This window comes from Bufo bufo, chromosome 2 (assembly GCF_905171765.1).
Source record: "Bufo bufo chromosome 2, aBufBuf1.1, whole genome shotgun sequence".
Taxonomy (NCBI): domain Eukaryota; kingdom Metazoa; phylum Chordata; class Amphibia; order Anura; family Bufonidae; genus Bufo; species Bufo bufo.
The window spans coordinates 841,019,167-841,044,036 of NC_053390.1; the positions used below are offsets into that span (position 1 = coordinate 841,019,167).

Genomic DNA, 24,870 nt, shown 5'->3' on the forward strand with positions numbered 1-24,870 from the left:
TGACTGTATGATCATCTTCTCCTCTCCTCCTGTCTACACTACATGACTGTATGATCAGCTTCTCCTCTCCTGTCTACACTACATGACTGTATGATCAGCTTCTCCTCTCCTCCTGTCTACACTACATGACTGTATGATCAGCTTCTCCTCTCCTGTCTACACTACATGACTGTATGATCAGCTTCTCCTCTCCTGTCTACACTACATGACTGTATGGTCAGCTTCTCCTCTCCTCCTGTCTACACTACATGACTGTATGATCATCTTCTCCTCTCCTCCTGTCTACACTACATGACTGTATGATCATCTTCTCCTCTACTCCTGTCTACACTACATGACTGTATGATCAGCTTCTCCTCCTGTCTACACTACATGACTGTATGATCAGCTTCTCCTCTCCTCCTGTCTACACTACATGACTGTATGATCATCTTCTCCTCTCCTCCTGTCTACACTACATGACTGTATGATCAGCTTCTCCTCCTGTCTACACTACATGACTGTATGACCATCTTCTCCTCTCCTCCTGTCTACACTACATGACTGTATGATCAGCTTATCCTCTTCATAGCTCTCTTCACCTCTGTGCTCTCCTTTTTGTTCCCTTAAATGTCTCCACTTCTCACTTTTCTCCTAACTACTCTTTTGCCCCCTTGCTTCTCTCCTCTGTTCTCTCATTGCCTCTTTTTTTTTACCCCATACTTTTCTCAGCCAGTTGCCATGTTACTTTTCCTCATCCACTCTTTTTCCCATTTCACCTCAATCTCCCCTCACACCACTTCTTTCTTTTTATCATGCTGCATGGTGGCTCAGTGGTTAGCACTTGTGCCTTGCAGTGCTGGGGTCCTGGGTTTGAATCTAAGTACGACATCTGCATGGGGTATGTTCTTCCTGTGTTTGTGGGGGTTTCCTCTGGGTACTCCGGTTTCCTCCCACACTGCAAAGACATACTGATGGGCACCTTAGATTGTGAGCCCCATTGGGGACAGTTGGATGCTGATGTCTGTAAAGCGCTGCAGAATATAATAGCGCTATATAAGTGGATAAAATAAAGAAATAAATGCTGTCCTTTCTCCATCTTTATTTTTTCTCATCACCTGTCTTCTCTCCTCTACACTTGTCTTTTATCTTTTCTCCTTTCTCCTCTCCTCACATCTCTACTCTTCTTTCTCCTCTCCTCTCCTCTCGTTGCCTCTCTGCTCTCCTTTCTCCTCTCCTCTCGTCCCGTCTCTCCTCTCGTCGCCTCTCTGCTCTTCTTTCTCTTCTCATCGTCTCTTTTCGCCGCCTCTCTGCTCTCCTTTCTCCTCTCGTCACCTCTCTGCTTTTCTTTCTCCTCTCATCGCCTCTCTTCTCGTCGCCTCTCTTCTCTCCTTTCTCCTCTCATTGCCTCTCTTCTCGTCGCCTCTCTTCTCTCCTCTCGTCACCTCTCTGCTTTCCTTTCTCCTTTGCTCTCGCTACCTCTCCTCACTCCTGTCTCCTCTCCTCTCATCACCTGTCTTCTCTCCTCTATGCTCGTCTTTTATCTTCTCTCCTTTCTCCTCTCCTCACATCTCTTCTCTCCTTTCTCCACTCCTCTCGTCGCCTCTCTTCTCTCCTTTCTCCTCTCATTGCCTCTCTTCTCTCCTTTCTCCTCTCATTGCCTCTCTTCTCGTCGCCTCTCTTCTCTCCTTTCTCCTCTCGTCACCTCTCTGCTTTCCTGTCTCCTCTCATCGCCTCTCTGCTTTCCTGTCTCCTCTCATCGCCTCTGTTCTCTCCTTTCTCCTCTCATTGCCTCTCTTCTCTCCTTTCTCCTCTCATTGCCTCTCTTCTCGTCGCCTCTCTTCTCTCCTTTCTCTTCTCGTCACCTCTCTGCTCTCCTTTCTCCTCTCATCCCCTCTCCTTTCTCCTCTCCTTTCTCTTCTCCTCGCCTCTCTTCTCTCCTTTCTCCTCTCATTGCCTCTCTGCTCTCCTTTCTCCTCTCCTTTCTCCTCTTTACTCTCCTTTTTCCTCTTCTCTCATCGCCTCTCTGCTTTCCTTTCTCCTGTCGTCGCCTCTTTTCTCTCCTTTCTCCTCTCGTTGCCTCTCTGCTTTTCTTTCGCCTCTCATCACCTCTCCTCTCCTTTCTCCTCTCATTGCCTCTCTTCTCTTCACCTCTCTTCTCTCCTTTCTCCTCTCATTGCCTCTCTTCTCTTCACCTCTCTTCTCTCCTTTCTCCTCTCGTTGCCTCTCTGCTCTCCTTTCTCCTCTCATCCCCTATCCTCTCCTTTCTCCTCTCTACTCTCCTTTCTCCTCTCCTCTCGTTGTCTCTCTTCTCTCCTTTCTCCTCTCATCGCCTCTCTGCTTTCCTTTCTCCTGTCGTCGCCTCTCTTCTCTCCTTTCTCCTCTCGTCGCCTCTTCTCTCCTTTCTCCTCTCATCGCCTCTCTGCTTTCCTTTCTCCTCTGCTCTCGTTACCTCTCCTCACTCCTGTCTCCTCTCCTCTCATCACCTGTCTTCTCTCCTCTACGCTCATCTTTTATCTTCTCTCCTTTCTCCTTTCATTGCCTCTCTTCTCTCCTTTCTCCTCTCATTGCCTCTCTTCTCTCCTTTCTCCTCTCATCGCCTCTCTTCTCTCCTTTCTCCTCTGCTCTCGTTACCTCTCCTCACTCCTGTCTCCTCTCCTCACCTGTCTTCGCTCCTCTATGCTCATCTTTTATCTTCTCTCCTTTCTCCTCACATTTCTTCTCTCCTTTCTCCACTCCTCTCGTCGCCTCTCTTCTCTCCTTTCTCCTCTGATTGCCTCTCTTCTCTCCTTTCTCCTCTCATTACCTCTCTTCTCATCGCCTCTCTTCTCTCCTTTCTCTTCTCGTCACCTCTCTGCTCTCCTTTCTCCTCTCATCGCCTCTCTGCTTTCCTTTCTCCTGTCGTCGCCTCTTTTCTCTCCTTTCTCCTCTCGTTGCCTCTCTGCTTTTCTTTTGCTCTCATCACCTCTCCTCTCCTTTCTCCTCTCATTGCCTCTCTTCTCTTCACCTCTCTTCTCTCCTTTCTCCTCTCGTTGCCTCTCTGCTTTTCTTTTGCTCTCATCACCTCTCCTCTCCTTTCTACTCTCATTGCCTCTCTTCTCTTCACCTCTCTTCTCTCCTTTCTCCTCTCGTTGCCTCTCTGCTATCCTTTCTCCTCTCATCCCCTATCCTCTCCTTTCTCCTCTCTACTCTCCTTTCTCCTCGCCTCTCGTTGCCTCTCTTCTCTCCTTTCTCTTCTCCTCTCATCGCCTCTCTGCTTTCCTTTCTCCTGTCGTCACCTCTTTTCTCTCCTTTCTCCTCTCGTCGCCTCTTTTCTCTCCTTGCTTCATTCCTTATCTTTTTCTCTACATTTTCTGCTCTTTCCCCAGGGTACTTCTTTCCCTGCCTCTTCTTCTTCATCCCATTTTCTCACATAAATTCTTCCTGATTTACATACAGGATGCTACACAGCACAGTATGGGAGATTGCAGTAAATGCAGACCTGACTTACCATGAACACAGACAGAAAAATGAGGTAGTCGGTGTACATAGCACTGACTGACTGCATGATTGCTGCAGTTTGCATCATATTCAGTTTTATACCCTTTGTTGGTTATAAGATCGGAGCGCCCTCTTCTGGTGACAGTAACATATGACATGTAAATGCAGCCTATTACACTCAGTATATTCTCTATCCTGTATGTTAACTCCTCTCATGTCTGCTGGTTATAGGATTGGAGCGCCCTCCTCTGGTGATTGTAACATATGACATGTATGTGCAGATTCATACACGCAGGATTATCTCGCTGCAGGCTCATTCCAGATCATTGGTCCATGTAAACATGGTGGCGATCAGCAGATCTGGCTGAAGAATCTCCTCTTTTCACAGGGTGCTGTATTGACAGGGATGGGGGGTGTTTGTCCACACGCCTGGATCATGCAGAGTAAAAAGAAAACTTTAAACGAGCAATGGATGACTTCCTGATCATTAATTGGCACTGATTTCAGCTCGTACGGCAGCCATTACTCCGGATGTGCCCTGCATTAGCTGTGGTGACCTCTTCAGTCCCTGTGTTATCACTGGACCACGTCCACATTGCATCATTATATTGTTCTCTTGAATTCTTGACAAAGGACAAGGTGAACAGGACCATGACTTAGGATGGGATGGGCGGGGGGGGGGATCTGGAGGTTCTCCATGTGATATGATTGGTTCTCTTCTCTCCTGGTGCCTGTAATCATGACGTTACATAGGATGGTCTAGGGATTGTGGAGGTTCTCCATGTGATATGATTGGTTCTCTTCTCTCCTGGTGCCTGTAATCATGACGTTACATAGGATGGTCTAGGGATTGTGGAGGTTCTCCATGTGATATGATTGGTTCTCTTCTCTCCTGGTGCCTGTAATCATGACATTACAGAGGATGGTCTGGGGATTGTGGAGGTTCTCCATGTGATATGATTGGTTCTCTTCTCTCCTGGTGCCTGTAATCATGACGTTACATAGGATGGTCTGGGGATTGTGGAGGTTCTCCATGTGATATTATTGGTTCTCTTCTCTCCTGGTGCCTGTAATCATGACATTACATAGGATGGTCTGGGGATTGTGGAGGTTCTCCATGTGATATGATTGGTTCTCTTCTCTCCTGGTGCCTGTAATCATGACATTACATAGGATGGTCTGGGGATTGTGGAGGTTCTCCATGTGATATGATTGGTTCTCTTCTCTCCTGGTGCCTGTAATCATGACGTTACATAGGATGGTCTGGGGATTGTGGAGGTTCTCCATGTGATATGATTGGTTCTCTTCTCTCCTGGTGCCTGTAATCATGACGTTACATAGGATGGTCTGGGGATTGTGGAGGTTCTCCATGTGATATGATTGGTTCTCTTCTCTCCTGGTGCCTGTAATCAAGACATTACATAGGATGGTCTGGGGATTGTGGAGGTTCTCCATGTGATATGATTGGTTCTCTTCTCTCCTGGTGCCTGTAATCATGACGTTACATAGGATGGTCTGGGGATTGTGGAGGTTCTCCATGTGATATTATTGGTTCTCTTCTCTCCTGGTGCCTGTAATCATGACGTTACATAGGATGGTCTGGGGATTGTGGAGGTTCTCCATGTGATATGATTGGTTCTCTTCTCTCCTGGTGCCTGTAATCATGACGTTACATAGGATGGTCTGGGGATTGTGGAGGTTCTCCATGTGATATTATTGGTTCTCTTCTCTCCTGGTGCCTGTAATCATGACGTTACATAGGATGGTCTGGGGATTGTGGAGGTTCTCCATGTGATATGATTGGTTCTCTTCTCTCCTGGTGTCTGTAATCATGACATTACATAGGATGGTCTGGGGATTGTGGAGGTTCTCCATGTGATATGATTGGTTCTCTTCTCTCCTGGTGCCTGTAATCATGACGTTACATAGGATGGTCTGGGGATTGTGGAGGTTCTCCATGTGATATGATTGGTTCTCTTCTCTCCTGGTGCCTGTAATCATGACGTTACATAGGATGGTCTGGGGATTGTGGAGGTTCTCCATGTGATATTATTGGTTCTCTTCTCTCCTGGTGCCTGTAATCATGACATTATATAGGATGGTCTGGGGATTGTGGAGGTTCTCCATGTGATATGATTGGTTCTCTTCTCTCCTGGTGCCTGTAATCATGACATTACATAGGATGGTCTGGGGATTGTGGAGGTTCTCCATGTGATATGATTGGTTCTCTTCTCTCCTGGTGCCTGTAATCATGACGTTACAGAGGATGGTCTGGGGATTGTGGAGGTTCTCCATGTGATATGATTGGTTCTCTTCTCTCCTGGTGCCTGTAATCATGACGTTACATAGGATGGTCTGGGGATTGTGGAGGTTCTCCATGTGATATGATTGGTTCTCTTCTCTCCTGGTGCCTGTAATCATGACGTTACATAGGATGGTCTGGGGATTGTGGAGGTTCTCCATGTGATATGATTGGTTCTCTTCTCTCCTGGTGTCTGTAATCATGACATTACATAGGATGGTCTGGGGATTGTGGAGGTTCTCCATGTGATATGATTGGTTCTCTTCTCTCCTGGTGCCTGTAATCATGACGTTACATAGGATGGTCTGGGGATTGTGGAGGTTCTCCATGTGATATGATTGGTTCTCTTCTCTCCTGGTGCCTGTAATCATGACGTTACATAGGATGGTCTGGGGATTGTGGAGGTTCTCCATGTGATATTATTGGTTCTCTTCTCTCCTGGTGCCTGTAATCATGACGTTACATAGGATGGTCTGGGGATTGTGGAGGTTCTCCATGTGATATGATTAGTTCTCTTCTCTCCTGGTGCCTGTAATCATGACATTACATAGGATGGTCTGGGGATTGTGGAGGTTCTCCATGTGATATGATTGGTTCTCTTCTCTCCTGGTGCCTGTAATCATGACGTTACATAGGATGGTCTGGGGATTGTGGAGGTTCTCCATGTGATATGATTAGTTCTCTTCTCTCCTGGTGCCTGTAATCATGACGTTACATAGGATGGTCTGGGGATTGTGGAGGTTCTCCATGTGATATGATTGGTTCTCTTCTCTCCTGGTGCCTGTAATCATGACGTTACATAGGATGGTCTGGGGATTGTGGAGGTTCTCCATGTGATATTATTGGTTCTCTTCGCTCCTGGTGTCTGTAATGATGATTTGGTCGGCACTATCTCTCCTTGAGAAGAAAGCACCATAATGGGCATGAGGAGACTTATAGGCCATACATGCTCCTGTGAAATTCTGGGAAGAAAGGGATGCAAATGAGCTCTTACCAAGCTCCACCTCTAAAGCCACCAGATGTAGGGCAGCGATCCTCTAAGTCAATGTTCAACCATTTAACTAGGCCTTGAGACCTGACTCAGTGTCAATCTGTTCACTGCACCCTCTTCAGTAGAGAAAACGTTAACCACAACCCAGTCTTAGTCTGTATGGGAGAATCTCACCTGGTTAATATATGCTGCCGCTGGTACAGAGTATGTCATCCCATTGATGGTTATTGTCATGTCCGGCAGGGAACTGACGTGGTCACAGGTCACGTGGTACTAGAATCCAGAGGAAGGTCAGATGAATAGACAGCTCTGGTATCATTACACATTATCATCTGCTCTCTACAATCACTAATCTACAGATTCTACCCCCAAGATAAGGGGTTAATACAAAAAAACGGTTCCATCAGGGTGCAAATACGGATGACAGACACATGCTACATCTCACAGTGAGGTGGAGGACTACCCCAGCTTCACTGACAACACCCCAACTGAGACCCGCAGAAATGAGGTCAGGAGCAATCTGTAGTTGTGGTGTAGCTTTAGTGTACTGACAGGTGTAGTGCAGTAGTGGAGGGAAGCGCTACCGGTAGGGTGATATGGTAGTCTGGCACTAGTTGTAGTATTGTAGTCTGGCACTAGCTCCTGTGTACTATTCCAGTGGCGCACGAGCTGTAGTGTAGTATTGTAGTGTGGCACTAGCTGTAGTGTAGTATTGTAGTGTGCACTAGCTCCTGTGTACTATTCCAGTGGCGCACTAGCTGTAGTGTAGTATTGTAGTGTGGCACTAGCTGTAGTGTAGTATTGTAGTGTGGCACTAGCTCCTGTGTACTATTCCAGTGGCGCACGAGCTGTAGTGTAGTATTGTAGTGTGGCACTAGCTGTAGTGTAGTATTGTAGGCTGGCACTAGCTGTAGTGTAGTATTGTAGTGTGGCACTAGCTGTAGTGTAGTATTGTAGGCTGGCACTAGCTGTAGTGTAGTATTGTAGTGTGGCACTAGCTGTAGTGTAGTATTGTAGGCTGGCACTAGCTGTAGTGTAGTATTGTAGTGTGGCACTAGCTGTAGTGTAGTATTGTAGGCTGGCACTAGCTGTAGTGTAGTATTGTAGTGTGGCACTAGCTGTAGTGTAGTAATGTAGGCTGGCACTAGCTGTAGTGTAGTATTGTAGGCTGGTACTAGCTGTAGTGTAGTATTGTAGTGTGACACTAGCTGCAGTGTAGTATTGTAGTGTGGCACTAGCTGTAGTGTAGTATTGTAGGCTGGCACTAGCTGTAGTGTAGTATTGTAGTGTGGCACTAGCTGTAGTGTAGTATTGTAGTCTGGCACTAGCTGTAGTGTAGTATTGTAGTCTGGCACTAGCTGTAGTGTAGTATTGTAGTGTGGCACTAGCTGTAGTGTAGTATTGTAGTGTGGCACTAGCTGTAGTGTAGTATTGTAGTGTGGCACTAGCTGTAGTGTAGTATTGTAGTGTGGCACTAGCTGTAGTGTAGTATTGTAGTGTGGCACTAGCTGTAGTGTAGTATTGTAGTGTGGCACTAGCTGTAGTGTAGTATTGTAGTGTGGCACTAGCTGTAGTGTAGTATTGTAGGCTGGCACTAGCTGTAGTGTAGTATTGTAGGCTGGCACTAGCTGTAGTGTAGTATTGTAGTGTGACACTAGCTGTAGTGTAGTATTGTAGTCTGGCACTAGCTGTAGTGTAGTATTGTAGGCTGCCACTAGCTGTAGTGTAGTATTGTAGTGTGGCACTAGCTGTAGTGTAGTATTGTAGGCTGGCACTAGCTGTAGTGTAGTATTGTAGGCTGGCACTAGCTGTAGTGTAGTATTGTAGTGTGGCACTAGCTGTAGTGTAGTATTGTAGTGTTGCACTAGCTGTAGTGTAGTATTGTAGTCTGGCACTAGCTGCAGTGTAGTATTGTAGTGTGGCACTAGCTGTAGTGTAGTATTGTAGGCTGGCACTAGCTGTAGTGTAGTATTGTAGGCTGGCACTAGCTGCAGTGTAGTATTGTAGTGTGGCACTAGCTGCAGTGTAGTATTGTAGGTTGGCACTAGCTGTAGTGTAGTATTGTAGTGTGGCACTAGCTGTAGTGTAGTATTGTAGGCTGGCACTAGCTTCTGTGTACTATTCCAGTGGCGCACTAGCTGTAGTGTAGTATTGTAGTGTTGCACTAGCTGTAGTGTAGTATTGTAGTGTGACACTAGCTGTAGTGTAGTATTGTAGTGTGGCACTAGCTGTAGTGTAGTATTGTAGGCTGGCACTAGCTGTAGTGTAGTATTGTAGTGTGGCACTAGCTGTAGTGTAGTATTGTAGGCTGCCACTAGCTGTAGTGTAGTATTGTAGGCTGGCACTAGCTGTAGTGTAGTATTGTAGTGTGGCACTAGCTGTAGTGTAGTATTGTAGTGTGGCACTAGCTGTAGTGTAGTATTGTAGGCTGGCACTAGCTGTAGTGTAGTATTGTAGTCTGGCACTAGCTGCAGTGTAGTGTTGTAGTGTGGCACTAGCTGCAGTGTAGTATTGTAGTCTGGCACTAGCTGCAGTGTAGTATTGTAGGCTGGCACTAGCTGTAGTGTAGTATTGTAGTCTGGCACTAGCTGTAGTGTAGTATTGTAGTCTGGCACTAGCTGTAGTGTAGTATTGTAGTGTGACACTAGCTGCAGTGTAGTATTGTAGTGTGGCACTAGCTGCAGTGTAGTATTGTAGTGTGGCACTAGCTGTAGTGTAGTATTGTAGGCTGGCACTAGCTGTAGTGTAGTATTGTAGTGTGGCACTAGCTGTAGTGTAGTATTGTAGTCTGGCACTAGCTGTAGTGTAGTATTGTAGTGTGGCACTAGCTGTAGTGTAGTATTGTAGGCTGGCACTAGCTGTAGTGTAGTATTGTAGTGTGGCACTAGCTGTACTGTAGTATTGTAGTGTGGCACTAGCTGTACTGTAGTATTGTAGTGTGGCACTAGCTGTAGTGTAGTATTGTAGTGTGGCACTAGCTGTAGTGTAGTATTGTAGTGTGGCACTAGCTGTACTGTAGTATTGTAGTGTGGCACTAGCTGTAGTGTAGTATTGTAGTCTGGCACTAGCTGCAGTGTAGTATTGTAGTGTGGCACTAGCTGTAGTGTAGTATTGTAGTGTGGCACTAGCTGTACTGTAGTATTGTAGTGTGGCACTAGCTGTAGTGTAGTATTGTAGGCTGGCACTAGCTGTAGTGTAGTATTGTAGTGTGGCACTAGCTGTAGTGTAGTATTGTAGTGTGGCACTAGCTGTAGTGTAGTATTGTAGTGTGGCACTAGCTGTAGTGTAGTATTGTAGGCTGGCACTAGCTGTAGTGTAGTATTGTAGTCTGGCAGTAGCTGTAGTGTAGTATTGTAGTGTGGCACTAGCTGTAGTGTAGTATTGTAGTGTGGCACTAGCTGTAGTGTAGTATTGTAGTTTGGCACTAGCTGCAGTGTAGTATTGTAGTGTGGCACTAGCTGTAGTGTAGTATTGTAGGCTGGCACTAGCTGTAGTGTAGTATTGTAGGCTGGCACTAGCTGCAGTGTAGTATTGTAGTGTGGCACTAGCTGTAGTGTAGTATTGTAGGCTGGCACTAGCTGTAGTGTAGTATTGTAGTGTGGCACTAGCTGTAGTGTAGTATTGTAGTCTGGCACTAGCTGCAGTGTAGTATTGTAGTGTGGCACTAGCTGTAGTGTAGTATTGTAGGCTGGCACTAGCTGTAGTGTAGTATTGTAGTGTGGCACTAGCTGTACTGTAGTATTGTAGTGTGGCACTAGCTGTAGTGTAGTATTGTAGTGTGGCACTAGCTGTAGTGTAGTATTGTAGTGTGGCACTAGCTGTAGTGTAGTATTGTAGTGTGGCACTAGCTGTAGTGTAGTATTGTTGGCTGGCACTAGCTGTAGTGTAGTATTGTAGGCTGGCACTAGCTGTAGTGTAGTATTGTAGTGTGGCACTAGCTGTAGTGTAGTATTGTAGTGTGGCACTAGCTGTAGTGTAGTATTGTAGTGTGCACTAGCTGCAGTGTAGTATTGTAGTGTGGCACTAGCTGTAGTGTAGTATTGTAGGCTGGCACTAGCTGTAGTGTAGTATTGTAGGCTGGCACTAGCTGTAGTGTAGTATTGTAGTGTGGCACTAGCTGTAGTGTAGTATTGTAGGCTGGCACTAGCTGTAGTGTAGTATTGTAGTGTGGCACTAGCTGTAGTGTAGTATTGTAGTGTGGCACTAGCTGTAGTGTAGTATTGTAGTGTGGCACTAGCTGTAGTGTAGTATTGTAGTGTGGCACTAGCTGTAGTGTAGTATTGTAGTGTGGCACTAGCTGTAGTGTAGTATTGTAGTCTGGCAGTAGCTGTAGTGTAGTATTGTAGTGTGGCACTAGCTGTAGTGTAGTATTGTAGGCTGGCACTAGCTGCAGTGTAGTATTGTAGTGTGGCACTAGCTGTAGTGTAGTATTGTAGTGTGGCACTAGCTGTAGTGTAGTATTGTAGGCTGGCACTAGCTGTAGTGTAGTATTGTAGGCTGCCACTAGCTGCAGTGTAGTATTGTAGTGTGGCACTAGCTGTAGTGTAGTATTGTAGTGTGGCACTAGCTGTAGTGTAGTATTGTAGTGTGGCACTAGCTGCAGTGTAGTATTGTAGTGTGGCACTAGCTGTAGTGTAGTATTGTAGGCTGGCACTAGCTGTAGTGTAGTATTGTAGTCTGGCACTAGCTGTAGTGTAGTATTGTAGTGTGGCACTAGCTGTAGTGTAGTATTGTAGGCTGGCACTAGCTGTAGTGTAGTATTGTAGGCTGGCACTAGCTGTAGTGAAGTATTGTAGGCTGGCACTAGCTGTAGTGAAGTATTGTAGGCTGGCACTAGCTGTAGTGTAGTATTGTAGTGTGGCACTAGCTGTACTGTAGTATTGTAGTCTGGCACTAGCTGTAGTGTAGTATTGTAGTGTGACACTAGCTGTAGTGTAGTATTGTAGGCTGCCACTAGCTGTAGTGTAGCATTGTAGTGTGGCACTAGCTGTAGTGTAGTATTGTAGTGTGGCACTAGCTGTAGTGTAGTATTGTAGGCTTGTACTAGCTGTAGTGTAGTATTGTAGTGTGGCACTAGCTGTAGTGTAGTATTGTAGGCTGGCACTAGCTGTAGTGTAGTATTGTAGTGTGGCACTAGCTGTAGTGTAGTATTGTAGTCTGGCACTAGCTGTAGTGTAGTATTGTAGTGTGGCACTAGCTGTAGTGTAGTATTGTAGGCTGGCACTAGCTGTAGTGTAGTATTGTAGGCTGCCACTAGCTGTAGTGTAGCATTGTAGTGTGGCACTAGCTGTAGTGTAGTATTGTAGTGTGGCACTAGCTGTAGTGTAGTATTGTAGGCTGGCACTAGCTGTAGTGTAGTATTGTAGTGTGGCACTAGCTGTAGTGTAGTATTGTAGGCTGGCACTAGCTGTAGTGTAGTATTGTAGTGTGGCACTAGCTGTAGTGTAGTATTGTAGTCTGGCACTAGCTGTAGTGTAGTATTGTAGTGTGGCACTAGCTGTAGTGTAGTATTGTAGGCTGGCACTAGCTGTAGTGTAGTATTGTAGGCTGGCACTAGCTGTAGTGTAGTATTGTAGGCTGCCACTAGCTGTAGTGTAGCATTGTAGTGTGGCACTAGCTGTAGTGTAGTATTGTAGTGTGGCACTAGCTGTAGTGTAGTATTGTAGGCTGGCACTAGACGTAGTGTAGTATTGTAGGCTGGCACTAGCTGTAGTGTAGTATTGTAGTGTGGCACTAGCTGTAGTGTAGTATTGTAGTGTGGCACTAGCTGTAGTGTAGTATTGTAGTGTGGCACTAGCTGTAGTGTAGTATTGTAGTGTGGCACTAGCTGTAGTGTAGTATTGTAGGCTGCCACTAGCTGTAGTGTAGCATTGTAGTGTGGCACTAGCTGTAGTGTAGTATTGTAGTGTGGCACTAGCTGTAGTGTAGTATTGTAGGCTGGCACTAGACGTAGTGTAGTATTGTAGTCTGGCACTAGCTGTAGTGTAGTATTGTAGGCTGCCACTAGCTGTAGTGTAGCATTGTAGTGTGGCACTAGCTGTAGTGTAGTATTGTAGTGTGGCACTAGCTGTAGTGTAGTATTGTAGGCTGCCACTAGCTGTAGTGTAGCATTGTAGTGTGGCACTAGCTGTAGTGTAGTATTGTAGTGTGGCACTAGCTGTAGTGTAGTATTGTAGGCTGGCACTAGACGTAGTGTAGTATTGTAGTCTGGCACTAGCTGTAGTGTAGTATTGTAGGCTGGCACTAGCTGTAGTGTAGTATTGTAGTGTGGCACTAGCTGTAGTGTAGTATTGTAGGCTGGCACTAGCTGTAGTGTAGTATTGTAGGCTGACACTAGCTGTAGTGTAGTATTGTAGGCTGGCACTAGCTGTAGTGTAGTATTGTAGTGTGGCACTAGCTGTAGTGTAGTATTGTAGTCTGGCACTAGCTGTAGTGTAGTATTGTAGTGTGACACTAGCTGCAGTGTAGTATTGTAGTGTGGCACTAGCTGTAGTGTAGTATTGTAGGCTGGCACTAGCTGTAGTGTAGTATTGTAGTGTGGCACTAGCTGTAGTGTAGTATTGTAGTGTGGCACTAGCTGTAGTGTAGTATTGTAGTGTGCACTAGCTGTAGTGTAGTATTGTAGGCTGGCAGTAGCTGTAGTGTAGTATTGTAGTGTGGCACTAGCTGTAGTGTAGTATTGTAGTGTGGCACTAGCTGTAGTGTAGTATTGTAGTGTGGCACTAGCTGTAGTGTAGTATTGTAGTGTGGCACTAGCTGTAGTGTAGTATTGTAGGCTGGCACTAGCTGTAGTGTAGTATTGTAGTCTGGCACTAGCTGTAGTGTAGTATTGTAGTGTGGCACTAGCTGTAGTGTAGTATTGTAGGCTGGCACTAGCTGTAGTGTAGTATTGTAGGCTGGCACTAGCTGTAGTGAAGTATTGTAGGCTGGCACTAGCTGTAGTGAAGTATTGTAGGCTGGCACTAGCTGTAGTGTAGTATTGTAGGCTGCCACTAGCTGTAGTGTAGCATTGTAGTGTGGCACTAGCTGTAGTGTAGTATTGTAGTGTGGCACTAGCTGTAGTGTAGTATTGTAGGCTGCCACTAGCTGTAGTGTAGCATTGTAGTGTGGCACTAGCTGTAGTGTAGTATTGTAGTGTGGCACTAGCTGTAGTGTAGTATTGTAGTCTGGCACTAGCTGTAGTGTAGTATTGTAGGCTGCCACTAGCTGTAGTGTAGCATTGTAGTGTGGCACTAGCTGTAGTGTAGTATTGTAGTGTGGCACTAGCTGTAGTGTAGTATTGTAGGCTGCCACTAGCTGTAGTGTAGCATTGTAGTGTGGCACTAGCTGTAGTGTAGTATTGTAGTGTGGCACTAGCTGTAGTGTAGTATTGTAGGCTGGCACTAGACGTAGTGTAGTATTGTAGTCTGGCACTAGCTGTAGTGTAGTATTGTAGGCTGGCACTAGCTGTAGTGTAGTATTGTAGTGTGGCACTAGCTGTAGTGTAGTATTGTAGGCTGGCACTAGCTGTAGTGTAGTATTGTAGGCTGACACTAGCTGTAGTGTAGTATTGTAGGCTGGCACTAGCTGTAGTGTAGTATTGTAGTGTGGCACTAGCTGTAGTGTAGTATTGTAGTCTGGCACTAGCTGTAGTGTAGTATTGTAGGCTGGCAGTAGCTGTAGTGTAGTATTGTAGTGTGACACTAGTTGCAGTGTAGTATTGTAGGCTGGCACTAGCTGTAGTGTAGTATTGTAGTGTGGCACTAGCTGTAGTGTAGTATTGTAGGCTGGCACTAGCTGTAGTGTAGTATTGTAGTGTGGCACTAGCTGTAGTGTAGTATTGTAGTCTGGCACTAGCTGTAGTGTAGTATTGTAGGCTGGCACTAGCTGTAGTGTAGTATTGTAGTGTGGCACTAGCTGTAGTGTAGTATTGTAGTCTGGCACTAGCTGTAGTGTAGTATTGTAGTGTGACACTAGCTGCAGTGTAGTATTGTAGGCTGGCACTAGCTGTAGTGTAGTATTGTAGGCTGGCACTAGCTGTAGTGTAGTATTGTAGTGTGGCACTAGCTGTAGTGTAGTATTGTAGTGTGGCACTAGCTGTAGTGTAGTATTGTAGGCTGGCACTAGCTGTAGTGTAGTATTGTAGGCTGGCACTAGCTGCAGTGTAGTATTGTAGTGTGGCACTAGCTGTAGTGTAGTATTGTAGGCTGGCACTAGCTGTAGTGTAGTATTGTAGTGTGACACTAGCTGTAGTGTAGTATTGTAGGCTGGCACTAGCTGTAGTGTAGTATTGTAGTGTGGCACTAGCTGTAGTGTAGTATTGTAGGCTGGCACTAGCTGTAGTGTAGTATTGTAGGCTGGCACTAGCTGTAGTGTAGTATTGTAGGCTGGCACTAGCTGTAGTGTAGTATTGTAGGCTGGCACTAGCTGTAGTATAGTATTGTAGTGTGGCACTAGCTGTAGTGTAGTATTGTAGTCTGGCACTAGCTGTAGTGTAGTATTGTAGTGTGGCACTATCTGTAGTGTAGTATTGTAGGCTGGCACTAGCTGTAGTGTAGTATTGCAGTGTGGCACTAGCTGTAGTGTAGTATTGTAGTGTGGCACTAGCTGTAGTGTAGTATTGTAGTGTGGCACTAGCTGTAGTGTAGTATTGTAGGCTGGCACTAGCTGTAGTGTAGTATTGTTGTGTGGCACTAGCTGTAGTGTAGTATTGTAGTGTGGCACTAGCTGTAGTGTAGTATTGTAGTCTGGCACTAGCTGTAGTGTAGTATTGTAGGCTGGCACTAGCTGTAGTGTAGTATTGTAGTCTGGCACTAGCTGTAGTGTAGTATTGTAGTGTGGCACTAGCTGTAGTGTAGTATTGTAGTGTGGCACTAGCTGTAGTGTAGTATTGTAGTGTGGCACTAGCTGTACTGTAGTATTGTAGTGTGGCACTAGCTGTAGTGTAGTATTGTAGTCTGGCACTAGCTGTAGTGTAGTATTGTAGGCTGGCACTAGCTGTAGTGTAGTATTGTAGTCTGGCAGTAGCTGTAGTGTAGTATTGTAGTGTGGCACTAGCTGTAGTGTAGTATTGTAGTGTGGCACTAGCTGTAGTGTAGTATTGTAGTGTGCACTAGCTGCAGTGTAGTATTGTAGGCTGGCACTAGCTGTAGTGTAGTATTGTAGTGTGGCACTAGCTGTAGTGTAGTATTGTAGTCTGGCACTAGCTGTACTGTAGTATTGTAGGCTGGCACTAGCTGTAGTGTAGTATTGTAGGCTGGCACTAGCTGTAGTGTAGTATTGTAGTGTGGCACTAGCTGTAGTGTAGTATTGTAGTGTGGCACTAGCTGTAGTGTAGTATTGTAGTGTGCACTAGCTGTAGTGTAGTATTGTAGGCTGGCAGTAGCTGTAGTGTAGTATTGTAGTGTGGCACTAGCTGTAGTGTAGTATTGTAGTGTGGCACTAGCTGTAGTGTAGTATTGTACTGTGGCACTAGCTGCAGTGTAGTATTGTAGTGTGGCACTAGCTGTAGTGTAGTATTGTAGGCTGGCACTAGCTGTAGTGTAGTATTGTAGTCTGGCACTAGCTGTAGTGTAGTATTGTAGTGTGGCACTAGCTGTAGTGTAGTATTGTAGGCTGGCACTAGCTGTAGTGTAGTATTGTAGGCTGGCACTAGCTGTAGTGAAGTATTGTAGGCTGGCACTAGCTGTAGTGAAGTATTGTAGGCTGGCACTAGCTGTAGTGTAGTATTGTAGTGTGGCACTAGCTGTACTGTAGTATTGTAGTCTGGCACTAGCTGTAGTGTAGTATTGTAGGCTGCCACTAGCTGTAGTGTAGCATTGTAGTGTGGCACTAGCTGTAGTGTAGTATTGTAGTGTGGCACTAGCTGTAGTGTAGTATTGTAGGCTGGCACTAGCTGTAGTGTAGTATTGTAGTGTGGCACCAGCTGTAGTGTAGTATTGTAGGCTGGCACTAGCTGTAGTGTAGTATTGTAGTGTGGCACTAGCTGTAGTGTAGTATTGTAGTCTGGCACTAGCTGTAGTATAGTATTGTAGTGTGGCACTAGCTGTAGTGTAGTATTGTAGGCTGGCACTAGCTGTAGTGTAGTATTGTAGGCTGGCACTAGCTGTAGTGTAGTATTGTAGGCTGCCACTAGCTGTAGTGTAGCATTGTAGTGTGGCACTAGCTGTAGTGTAGTATTGTAGTGTGGCACTAGCTGTAGTGTAGTATTGTAGGCTGGCACTAGACGTAGTGTAGTATTGTAGGCTGGCACTAGCTGTAGTGTAGTATTGTAGTGTGACACTAGCTGTAGTGTAGTATTGTAGTGTGGCACTAGCTGTAGTGTAGTATTGTAGTGTGGCACTAGCTGTAGTGTAGTATTGTAGTGTGGCACTAGCTGTAGTGTAGTATTGTAGGCTGCCACTAGCTGTAGTGTAGCATTGTAGTGTGGCACTAGCTGTAGTGTAGTATTGTAGTGTGGCACTAGCTGTAGTGTAGTATTGTAGGCTGGCACTAGACGTAGTGTAGTATTGTAGTCTGGCACTAGCTGTAGTGTAGTATTGTAGGCTGCCACTAGCTGTAGTGTAGCATTGTAGTGTGGCACTAGCTGTAGTGTAGTATTGTAGTGTGGCACTAGCTGTAGTGTAGTATTGTAGGCTGGCACTAGCTGTAGTGTAGCATTGTAGTGTGGCACTAGCTGTAGTGTAGTATTGTAGTGTGGCACTAGCTGTAGTGTAGTATTGTAGGCTGGCACTAGACGTAGTGTAGTATTGTAGTCTGGCACTAGCTGTAGTGTAGTATTGTAGGCTGGCACTAGCTGTAGTGTAGTATTGTAGTGTGGCACTAGCTGTAGTGTAGTATTGTAGGCTGGCACTAGCTGTAGTGTAGTATTGTAGGGTGGCACTAGCTGTAGTGTAGTATTGTAGGCTGGCACTAGCTGTAGTGTAGTATTGTAGTGTGGCACTAGCTGTAGTGTAGTATTGTAGTCTGGCACTAGCTGTAGTGTAGTATTGTAGTGTGACACTAGCTGCAGTGTAGTATTGTAGTGTGGCACTAGCTGTAGTGTAGTATTGTAGGCTGGCACTAGCTGTAGTGTAGTATTGTAGTGTGGCACTAGCTGTAGTGTAGTATTGTAGTGTGGCACTAGCTGTAGTGTAGTATTGTAGTGTGCACTAGCTGTAGTGTAGTATTGTAGGCTGGCACTAGCTGTAGTGTAGTATTGTAGTGTGGCACTAGCTGTAGTGTAGTATTGTAGTGTGGCACTAGCTGTAGTGTAGTATTGTAGTGTGGCACTAGCTGCAGTGTAGTATTGTAGTGTGGCACTAGCTGTAGTGTAGTATTGTAGGCTGGCACTAGCTGTAGTGTAGTATTGTAGTGTGGCACTAGCTGTAGTGTAGTATTGTAGTGTGGCACTAGCTGTAGTGTAGTATTGTAGGCTGGCACTAGCTGTAGTGTAGTATTGTAGGCTGGCACTAGCTGTAGTGAAGTATTGTAGGCTGGCACTAGCTGTAGTGAAGTATTGTAGGCTGGCACTAGCTGTAGTGTAGTATTGTAGTGTGGCACTAGCTGCAGTGTAGTATTGTAGGCTGCCACTAGCTGTAGTGTAGCATTGTAGTGTGGCACTAGCTGTAGTGTAGTATTGTAGTGTGGCACTAGCTGTAGTGTAGTATTGTAGGCTGCCACTAGCTGTAGTGTAGCATTGTAGTGTGGCACTAGCTGTAGTGTAGTATTGTAGTGTGGCACTAGCTGTAGTGTACTATTGTAGGCTGGCACTAGACGTAGTGTAGTATTGTAGTCTGGCACTAGCTGTAGTGTAGTATTGTAGGCTGCCACTAGCTGTAGTGTAGCATTGTAGTGTGACACTAGCTGTAGTGTAGTATTGTAGTGTGGCACTAGCTGTAGTGTAGTATTGTAGGCTGCCACTAGCTGTAGTGTAGCATTGTAGTGTGGCACTAGCTGTAGTGTAGTATTGTAGTGTGGCACTAGCTGTAGTGTAGTATTGTAGGCTGGCACTAGACGTAGTGTAGTATTGTAGTCTGGCACTAGCTGTAGTGTAGTATTGTAGGCTGGCACTAGCTGTAGTGTAGTATTGTAGTGTGGCACTAGCTGTAGTGTAGTATTGTAGGCTGGCACTAGCTGTAGTGTAGTATTGTAGGCTGGCACTAGCTGTAGTGTAGTATTGTAGGCTGGCACTAGCTGTAGTGTAGTATTGTAGTGTGGCACTAGCTGTAGTGTAGTATTGTAGTCTGGCACTAGCTGTAGTGTAGTATTGTAGTGTGACACTAGTTGCAGTGTAGTATTGTAGGCTGGCACTAGCTGTAGTGTAGTATTGTAGTGTGGCACTAGCTGTAGTGTAGTATTGTAGGCTGGCACTAGCTGTAGTGTAGTATTGTAGGCTGACACTAGCTGTAGTGTAGTATTGTAGGCTGACACTAGCTGTAGTGTAGTATTGTAGTGTGGCACTAGCTGTAGTGTAGTATTGTAGTCTGGCACTAGCTGTAGTGTAGTATTGTAGTGTGACACTAGCTGCAGTGTAGTATTGTAGGCTGGCACTAGCTGTAGTGTAGTATTGTAGGCTGGCACTAGCTGTAGTGTAGTATTGTAGTGTGGCACTAGCTGTAGTGTAGTATTGTAGTGTGGCACTAGCTGTAGTGTAGTATTGTAGGCTGGCACTAGCTGTAGTGTAGTATTGTAGGCTGGCACTAGTTGCAGTGTAGTATTGTAGTGTGGCACTAGCTGTAGTGTAGTATTGTAGGCTGGCACTAGCTGTAGTGTAGTATTGTAGGCTGGCAGTAGCTGTAGTGTAGTATTGTAGTGTGGCACTAGCTGTAGTGTAGTATTGTAGTGTGGCACTAGCTGTAGTGTAGTATTGTAGTGTGGCACTAGCTGCAGTGTAGTATTGTAGTGTGGCACTAGCTGTAGTGTAGTATTGTAGGCTGGCACTAGCTGTAGTGTAGTATTGTAGTCTGGCACTAGCTGTAGTGTAGTATTGTAGTGTGGCACTAGCTGTAGTGTAGTATTGTAGGCTGGCACTAGCTGTAGTGTAGTATTGTAGGCTGGCACTAGCTGTAGTGAAGTATTGTAGGCTGGCACTAGCTGTAGTGAAGTATTGTAGGCTGGCACTAGCTGTAGTGTAGTATTGTAGGCTGCCACTAGCTGTAGTGTAGCATTGTAGTGTGGCACTAGCTGTAGTGTAGTATTGTAGTGTGGCACTAGCTGTAGTGTAGTATTGTAGGCTGCCACTAGCTGTAGTGTAGCATTGTAGTGTGGCACTAGCTGTAGTGTAGTATTGTAGTGTGGCACTAGCTGTAGTGTAGTATTGTAGGCTGGCACTAGACGTAGTGTAGTATTGTAGTCTGGCACTAGCTGTAGTGTAGTATTGTAGGCTGCCACTAGCTGTAGTGTAGCATTGTAGTGTGGCACTAGCTGTAGTGTAGTATTGTAGTGTGGCACTAGCTGTAGTGTAGTATTGTAGGCTGGCACTAGCTGTAGTGTAGCATTGTAGTGTGGCACTAGCTGTAGTGTAGTATTGTAGTGTGGCACTAGCTGTAGTGTAGTATTGTAGGCTGGCACTAGACGTAGTGTAGTATTGTAGGCTGGCACTAGCTGTAGTGTAGTATTGTAGGCTGGCACTAGCTGTAGTGTAGTATTGTAGTGTGGCACTAGCTGTAGTGTAGTATTGTAGGCTGGCACTAGCTGTAGTGTAGTATTGTAGGCTGGCACTAGCTGTAGTGTAGTATTGTAGGCTGGCACTAGCTGTAGTGTAGTATTGTAGTGTGGCACTAGCTGTAGTGTAGTATTGTAGTCTGGCACTAGCTGTAGTGTAGTATTGTAGTGTGACACTAGTTGCAGTGTAGTATTGTAGGCTGGCACTAGCTGTAGTGTAGTATTGTAGTGTGGCACTAGCTGTAGTGTAGTATTGTAGGCTGGCACTAGCTGTAGTGTAGTATTGTAGTGTGGCACTAGCTGTAGTGTAGTATTGTAGTCTGGCACTAGCTGTAGTGTAGTATTGTAGGCTGGCACTAGCTGTAGTGTAGTATTGTAGTGTGGCACTAGCTGTAGTGTAGTATTGTAGTCTGGCACTAGCTGTAGTGTAGTATTGTAGTGTGACACTAGCTGCAGTGTAGTATTGTAGGCTGGCACTAGCTGTAGTGTAGTATTGTAGGCTGGCACTAGCTGTAGTGTAGTATTGTAGTGTGGCACTAGCTGTAGTGTAGTATTGTAGTGTGGCACTAGCTGTAGTGTAGTATTGTAGGCTGGCACTAGCTGTAGTGTAGTATTGTAGGCTGGCACTAGCTGCAGTGTAGTATTGTAGTGTGGCACTAGCTGTAGTGTAGTATTGTAGGCTGGCACTAGCTGTAGTGTAGTATTGTAGTGTGGCACTAGCTGTAGTGTAGTATTGTAGGCTGGCACTAGCTGTAGTGTAGTATTGTAGTGTGGCACTAGCTGTAGTGTAGTATTGTAGTGTGGCACTAGCTGTAGTGTAGTATTGTAGGCTGGCACTAGCTGTAGTGTAGTATTGTAGGCTGGCACTAGCTGTGGTGTAGTATTGTAGGCTGGCACTAGCTGTAGTATAGTATTGTAGTGTGGCACTAGCTGTAGTGTAGTATTGTAGTCTGGCACTAGCTGTAGTGTAGTATTGTAGTGTGGCACTATCTGTAGTGTAGTATTGTAGGCTGGCACTAGCTGTAGTGTAGTATTGTAGTGTGGCACTAGCTGTAGTGTAGTATTGTAGTGTGGCACTAGCTGTAGTGTAGTATTGTAGTGTGGCACTAGCTGTAGTGTAGTATTGTAGGCTGGCACTAGCTGTAGTGTAGTATTGTTGTGTGGCACTAGCTGTAGTGTAGTATTGTAGTGTGGCACTAGCTGTAGTGTAGTATTGTAGTCTGGCACTAGCTGTAGTGTAGTATTGTAGGCTGGCACTAGCTGTAGTGTAGTATTGTAGTCTGGCACTAGCTGTAGTGTAGTATTGTAGTGTGGCACTAGCTGTAGTGTAGTATTGTAGTGTGGCACTAGCTGTAGTGTAGTATTGTAGTGTGGCACTAGCTGTACTGTAGTATTGTAGTGTGGCACTAGCTGTAGTGTAGTATTGTAGTCTGGCACTAGCTGTAGTGTAGTATTGTAGGCTGGCACTAGCTGTAGTGTAGTATTGTAGTCTGGCAGTAGCTGTAGTGTAGTATTGTAGTGTGGCACTAGCTGTAGTGTAGTATTGTAGTGTGGCACTAGCTGTAGTGTAGTATTGTAGTGTGCACTAGCTGCAGTGTAGTATTGTAGGCTGGCACTAGCTGTAGTGTAGTATTGTAGTGTGGCACTAGCTGTAGTGTAGTATTGTAGTCTGGCACTAGCTGTACTGTAGTATTGTAGGCTGGCACTAGCTGTAGTGTAGTATTGTAGGCTGGCACTAGCTGTAGTGTAGTATTGTAGTGTGGCACTAGCTGTAGTGTAGTATTGTAGTGTGGCACTAGCTGTAGTGTAGTATTGTAGTGTGCACTAGCTGTAGTGTAGTATTGTAGGCTGGCAGTAGCTGTAGTGTAGTATTGTAGTGTGGCACTAGCTGTAGTGTAGTATTGTAGTGTGGCACTAGCTGTAGTGTAGTATTGTAGTGTGGCACTAGCTGCAGTGTAGTATTGTAGTGTGGCACTAGCTGTAGTGTAGTATTGTAGGCTGGCACTAGCTGTAGTGTAGTATTGTAGTCTGGCACTAGCTGTAGTGTAGTATTGTAGTGTGGCACTAGCTGTAGTGTAGTATTGTAGGCTGGCACTAGCTGTAGTGTAGTATTGTAGGCTGGCACTAGCTGTAGTGAAGTATTGTAGGCTGGCACTAGCTGTAGTGAAGTATTGTAGGCTGGCACTAGCTGTAGTGTAGTATTGTAGTGTGGCACTAGCTGTACTGTAGTATTGTAGTCTGGCACTAGCTGTAGTGTAGTATTGTAGGCTGCCACTAGCTGTAGTGTAGCATTGTAGTGTGGCACTAGCTGTAGTGTAGTATTGTAGTGTGGCACTAGCTGTAGTGTAGTATTGTAGGCTGGCACTAGCTGTAGTGTAGTATTGTAGTGTGGCACTAGCTGTAGTGTAGTATTGTAGTGTGGCACTAGCTGTAGTGTAGTATTGTAGTGTGGCACTAGCTGTAGTGTAGTATTGTAGGCTGGCACTAGCTGTAGTGTAGTATTGTAGTGTGGCACTAGCTGTAGTGTAGTATTGTAGGCTGGCACTAGCTGTAGTGTAGTATTGTAGTGTGGCACTAGCTGTAGTGTAGTATTGTAGTCTGGCACTAGCTGTAGTGTAGTATTGTAGTGTGGCACTAGCTGTAGTGTAGTATTGTAGGCTGGCACTAGCTGTAGTGTAGTATTGTAGGCTGGCACTAGCTGTAGTGTAGTATTGTAGGCTGCCACTAGCTGTAGTGTAGCATTGTAGTGTGGCACTAGCTGTAGTGTAGTATTGTAGTGTGGCACTAGCTGTAGTGTAGTATTGTAGGCTGGCACTAGCTGTAGTGTAGTATTGTAGTGTGGCACTAGCTGTAGTGTAGTATTGTAGTGTGGCACTAGCTGTAGTGTAGTATTGTAGTGTGGCACTAGCTGTAGTGTAGTATTGTAGGCTGGCACTAGCTGTAGTGTAGTATTGTAGTGTGGCACTAGCTGTAGTGTAGTATTGTAGGCTGGCACTAGCTGTAGTGTAGTATTGTAGTGTGGCACTAGCTGTAGTGTAGTATTGTAGTCTGGCACTAGCTGTAGTGTAGTATTGTAGTGTGGCACTAGCTGTAGTGTAGTATTGTAGGCTGGCACTAGCTGTAGTGTAGTATTGTAGGCTGGCACTAGCTGTAGTGTAGTATTGTAGGCTGCCACTAGCTGTAGTGTAGTATTGTAGTGTGGCACTAGCTGTAGTGTAGTATTGTAGGCTGGCACTAGCTGTAGTGTAGTATTGTAGTGTGGCACTAGCTGTAGTGTAGTATTGTAGGCTGGCACTAGCTGTAGTGTAGTATTGTAGTGTGGCACTAGCTGTAGTGTAGTATTGTAGTCTGGCACTAGCTGTAGTGTAGTATTGTAGTGTGGCACTAGCTGTAGTGTAGTATTGTAGGCTGGCACTAGCTGTAGTGTAGTATTGTAGTCTGGCACTAGCTGTAGTGTAGTATTGTAGTGTGGCACTAGCTGTAGTGTAGTATTGTAGGCTGGCACTAGACGTAGTGTAGTATTGTAGGCTGGCACTAGCTGTAGTGTAGTATTGTAGTGTGACACTAGCTGTAGTGTAGTATTGTAGTGTGGCACTAGCTGTAGTGTAGTATTGTAGTGTGGCACTAGCTGTAGTGTAGTATTGTAGTGTGGCACTAGCTGTAGTGTAGTATTGTAGGCTGCCACTAGCTGTAGTGTAGCATTGTAGTGTGGCACTAGCTGTAGTGTAGTATTGTAGTGTGGCACTAGCTGTAGTGTAGTATTGTAGGCTGGCACTAGACGTAGTGTAGTATTGTAGTCTGGCACTAGCTGTAGTGTAGTATTGTAGGCTGCCACTAGCTGTAGTGTAGCATTGTAGTGTGGCACTAGCTGTAGTGTAGTATTGTAGTGTGGCACTAGCTGTAGTGTAGTATTGTAGGCTGCCACTAGCTGTAGTGTAGCATTGTAGTGTGGCACTAGCTGTAGTGTAGTATTGTAGTGTGGCACTAGCTGTAGTGTAGTATTGTAGGCTGGCACTAGACGTAGTGTAGTATTGTAGTCTGGCACTAGCTGTAGTGTAGTATTGTAGGCTGGCACTAGGTGTAGTGTAGTATTGTAGTGTGGCACTAGCTGTAGTGTAGTATTGTAGGCTGGCACTAGCTGTAGTGTAGTATTGTAGGCTGACACTAGCTGTAGTGTAGTATTGTAGGCTGGCACTAGCTGTAGTGTAGTATTGTAGTGTGGCACTAGCTGTAGTGTAGTATTGTAGTCTGGCACTAGCTGTAGTGTAGTATTGTAGTGTGACACTAGCTGTAGTGTAGTATTGTAGTGTGGCACTAGCTGTAGTGTAGTATTGTAGGCTGGCACTAGCTGTAGTGTAGTATTGTAGTGTGGCACTAGCTGTAGTGTAGTATTGTAGTGTGGCACTAGCTGTAGTGTAGTATTGTAGTGTGCACTAGCTGTAGTGTAGTATTGTAGGCTGGCAGTAGCTGTAGTGTAGTATTGTAGTGTGGCACT

The 24,870-nt window shown here is 45.4% G+C and overlaps 1 protein-coding gene across 1 annotated transcript in view; it reads right to left on the reverse strand.

The window, feature by feature from the left end:
- LOC120991866 (pepsin A-like) overlaps positions 1-24,870 on the reverse strand; it is a 126,188-nt gene that overhangs the window by 30,733 nt on the left and 70,585 nt on the right. The window contains exon 8 of the mRNA XM_040420616.1: positions 6,927-7,025. Within this exon, the coding sequence (XP_040276550.1) occupies positions 6,927-7,025 (99 nt within the window). The remainder of the gene's footprint in view (positions 1-6,926; positions 7,026-24,870) is intronic.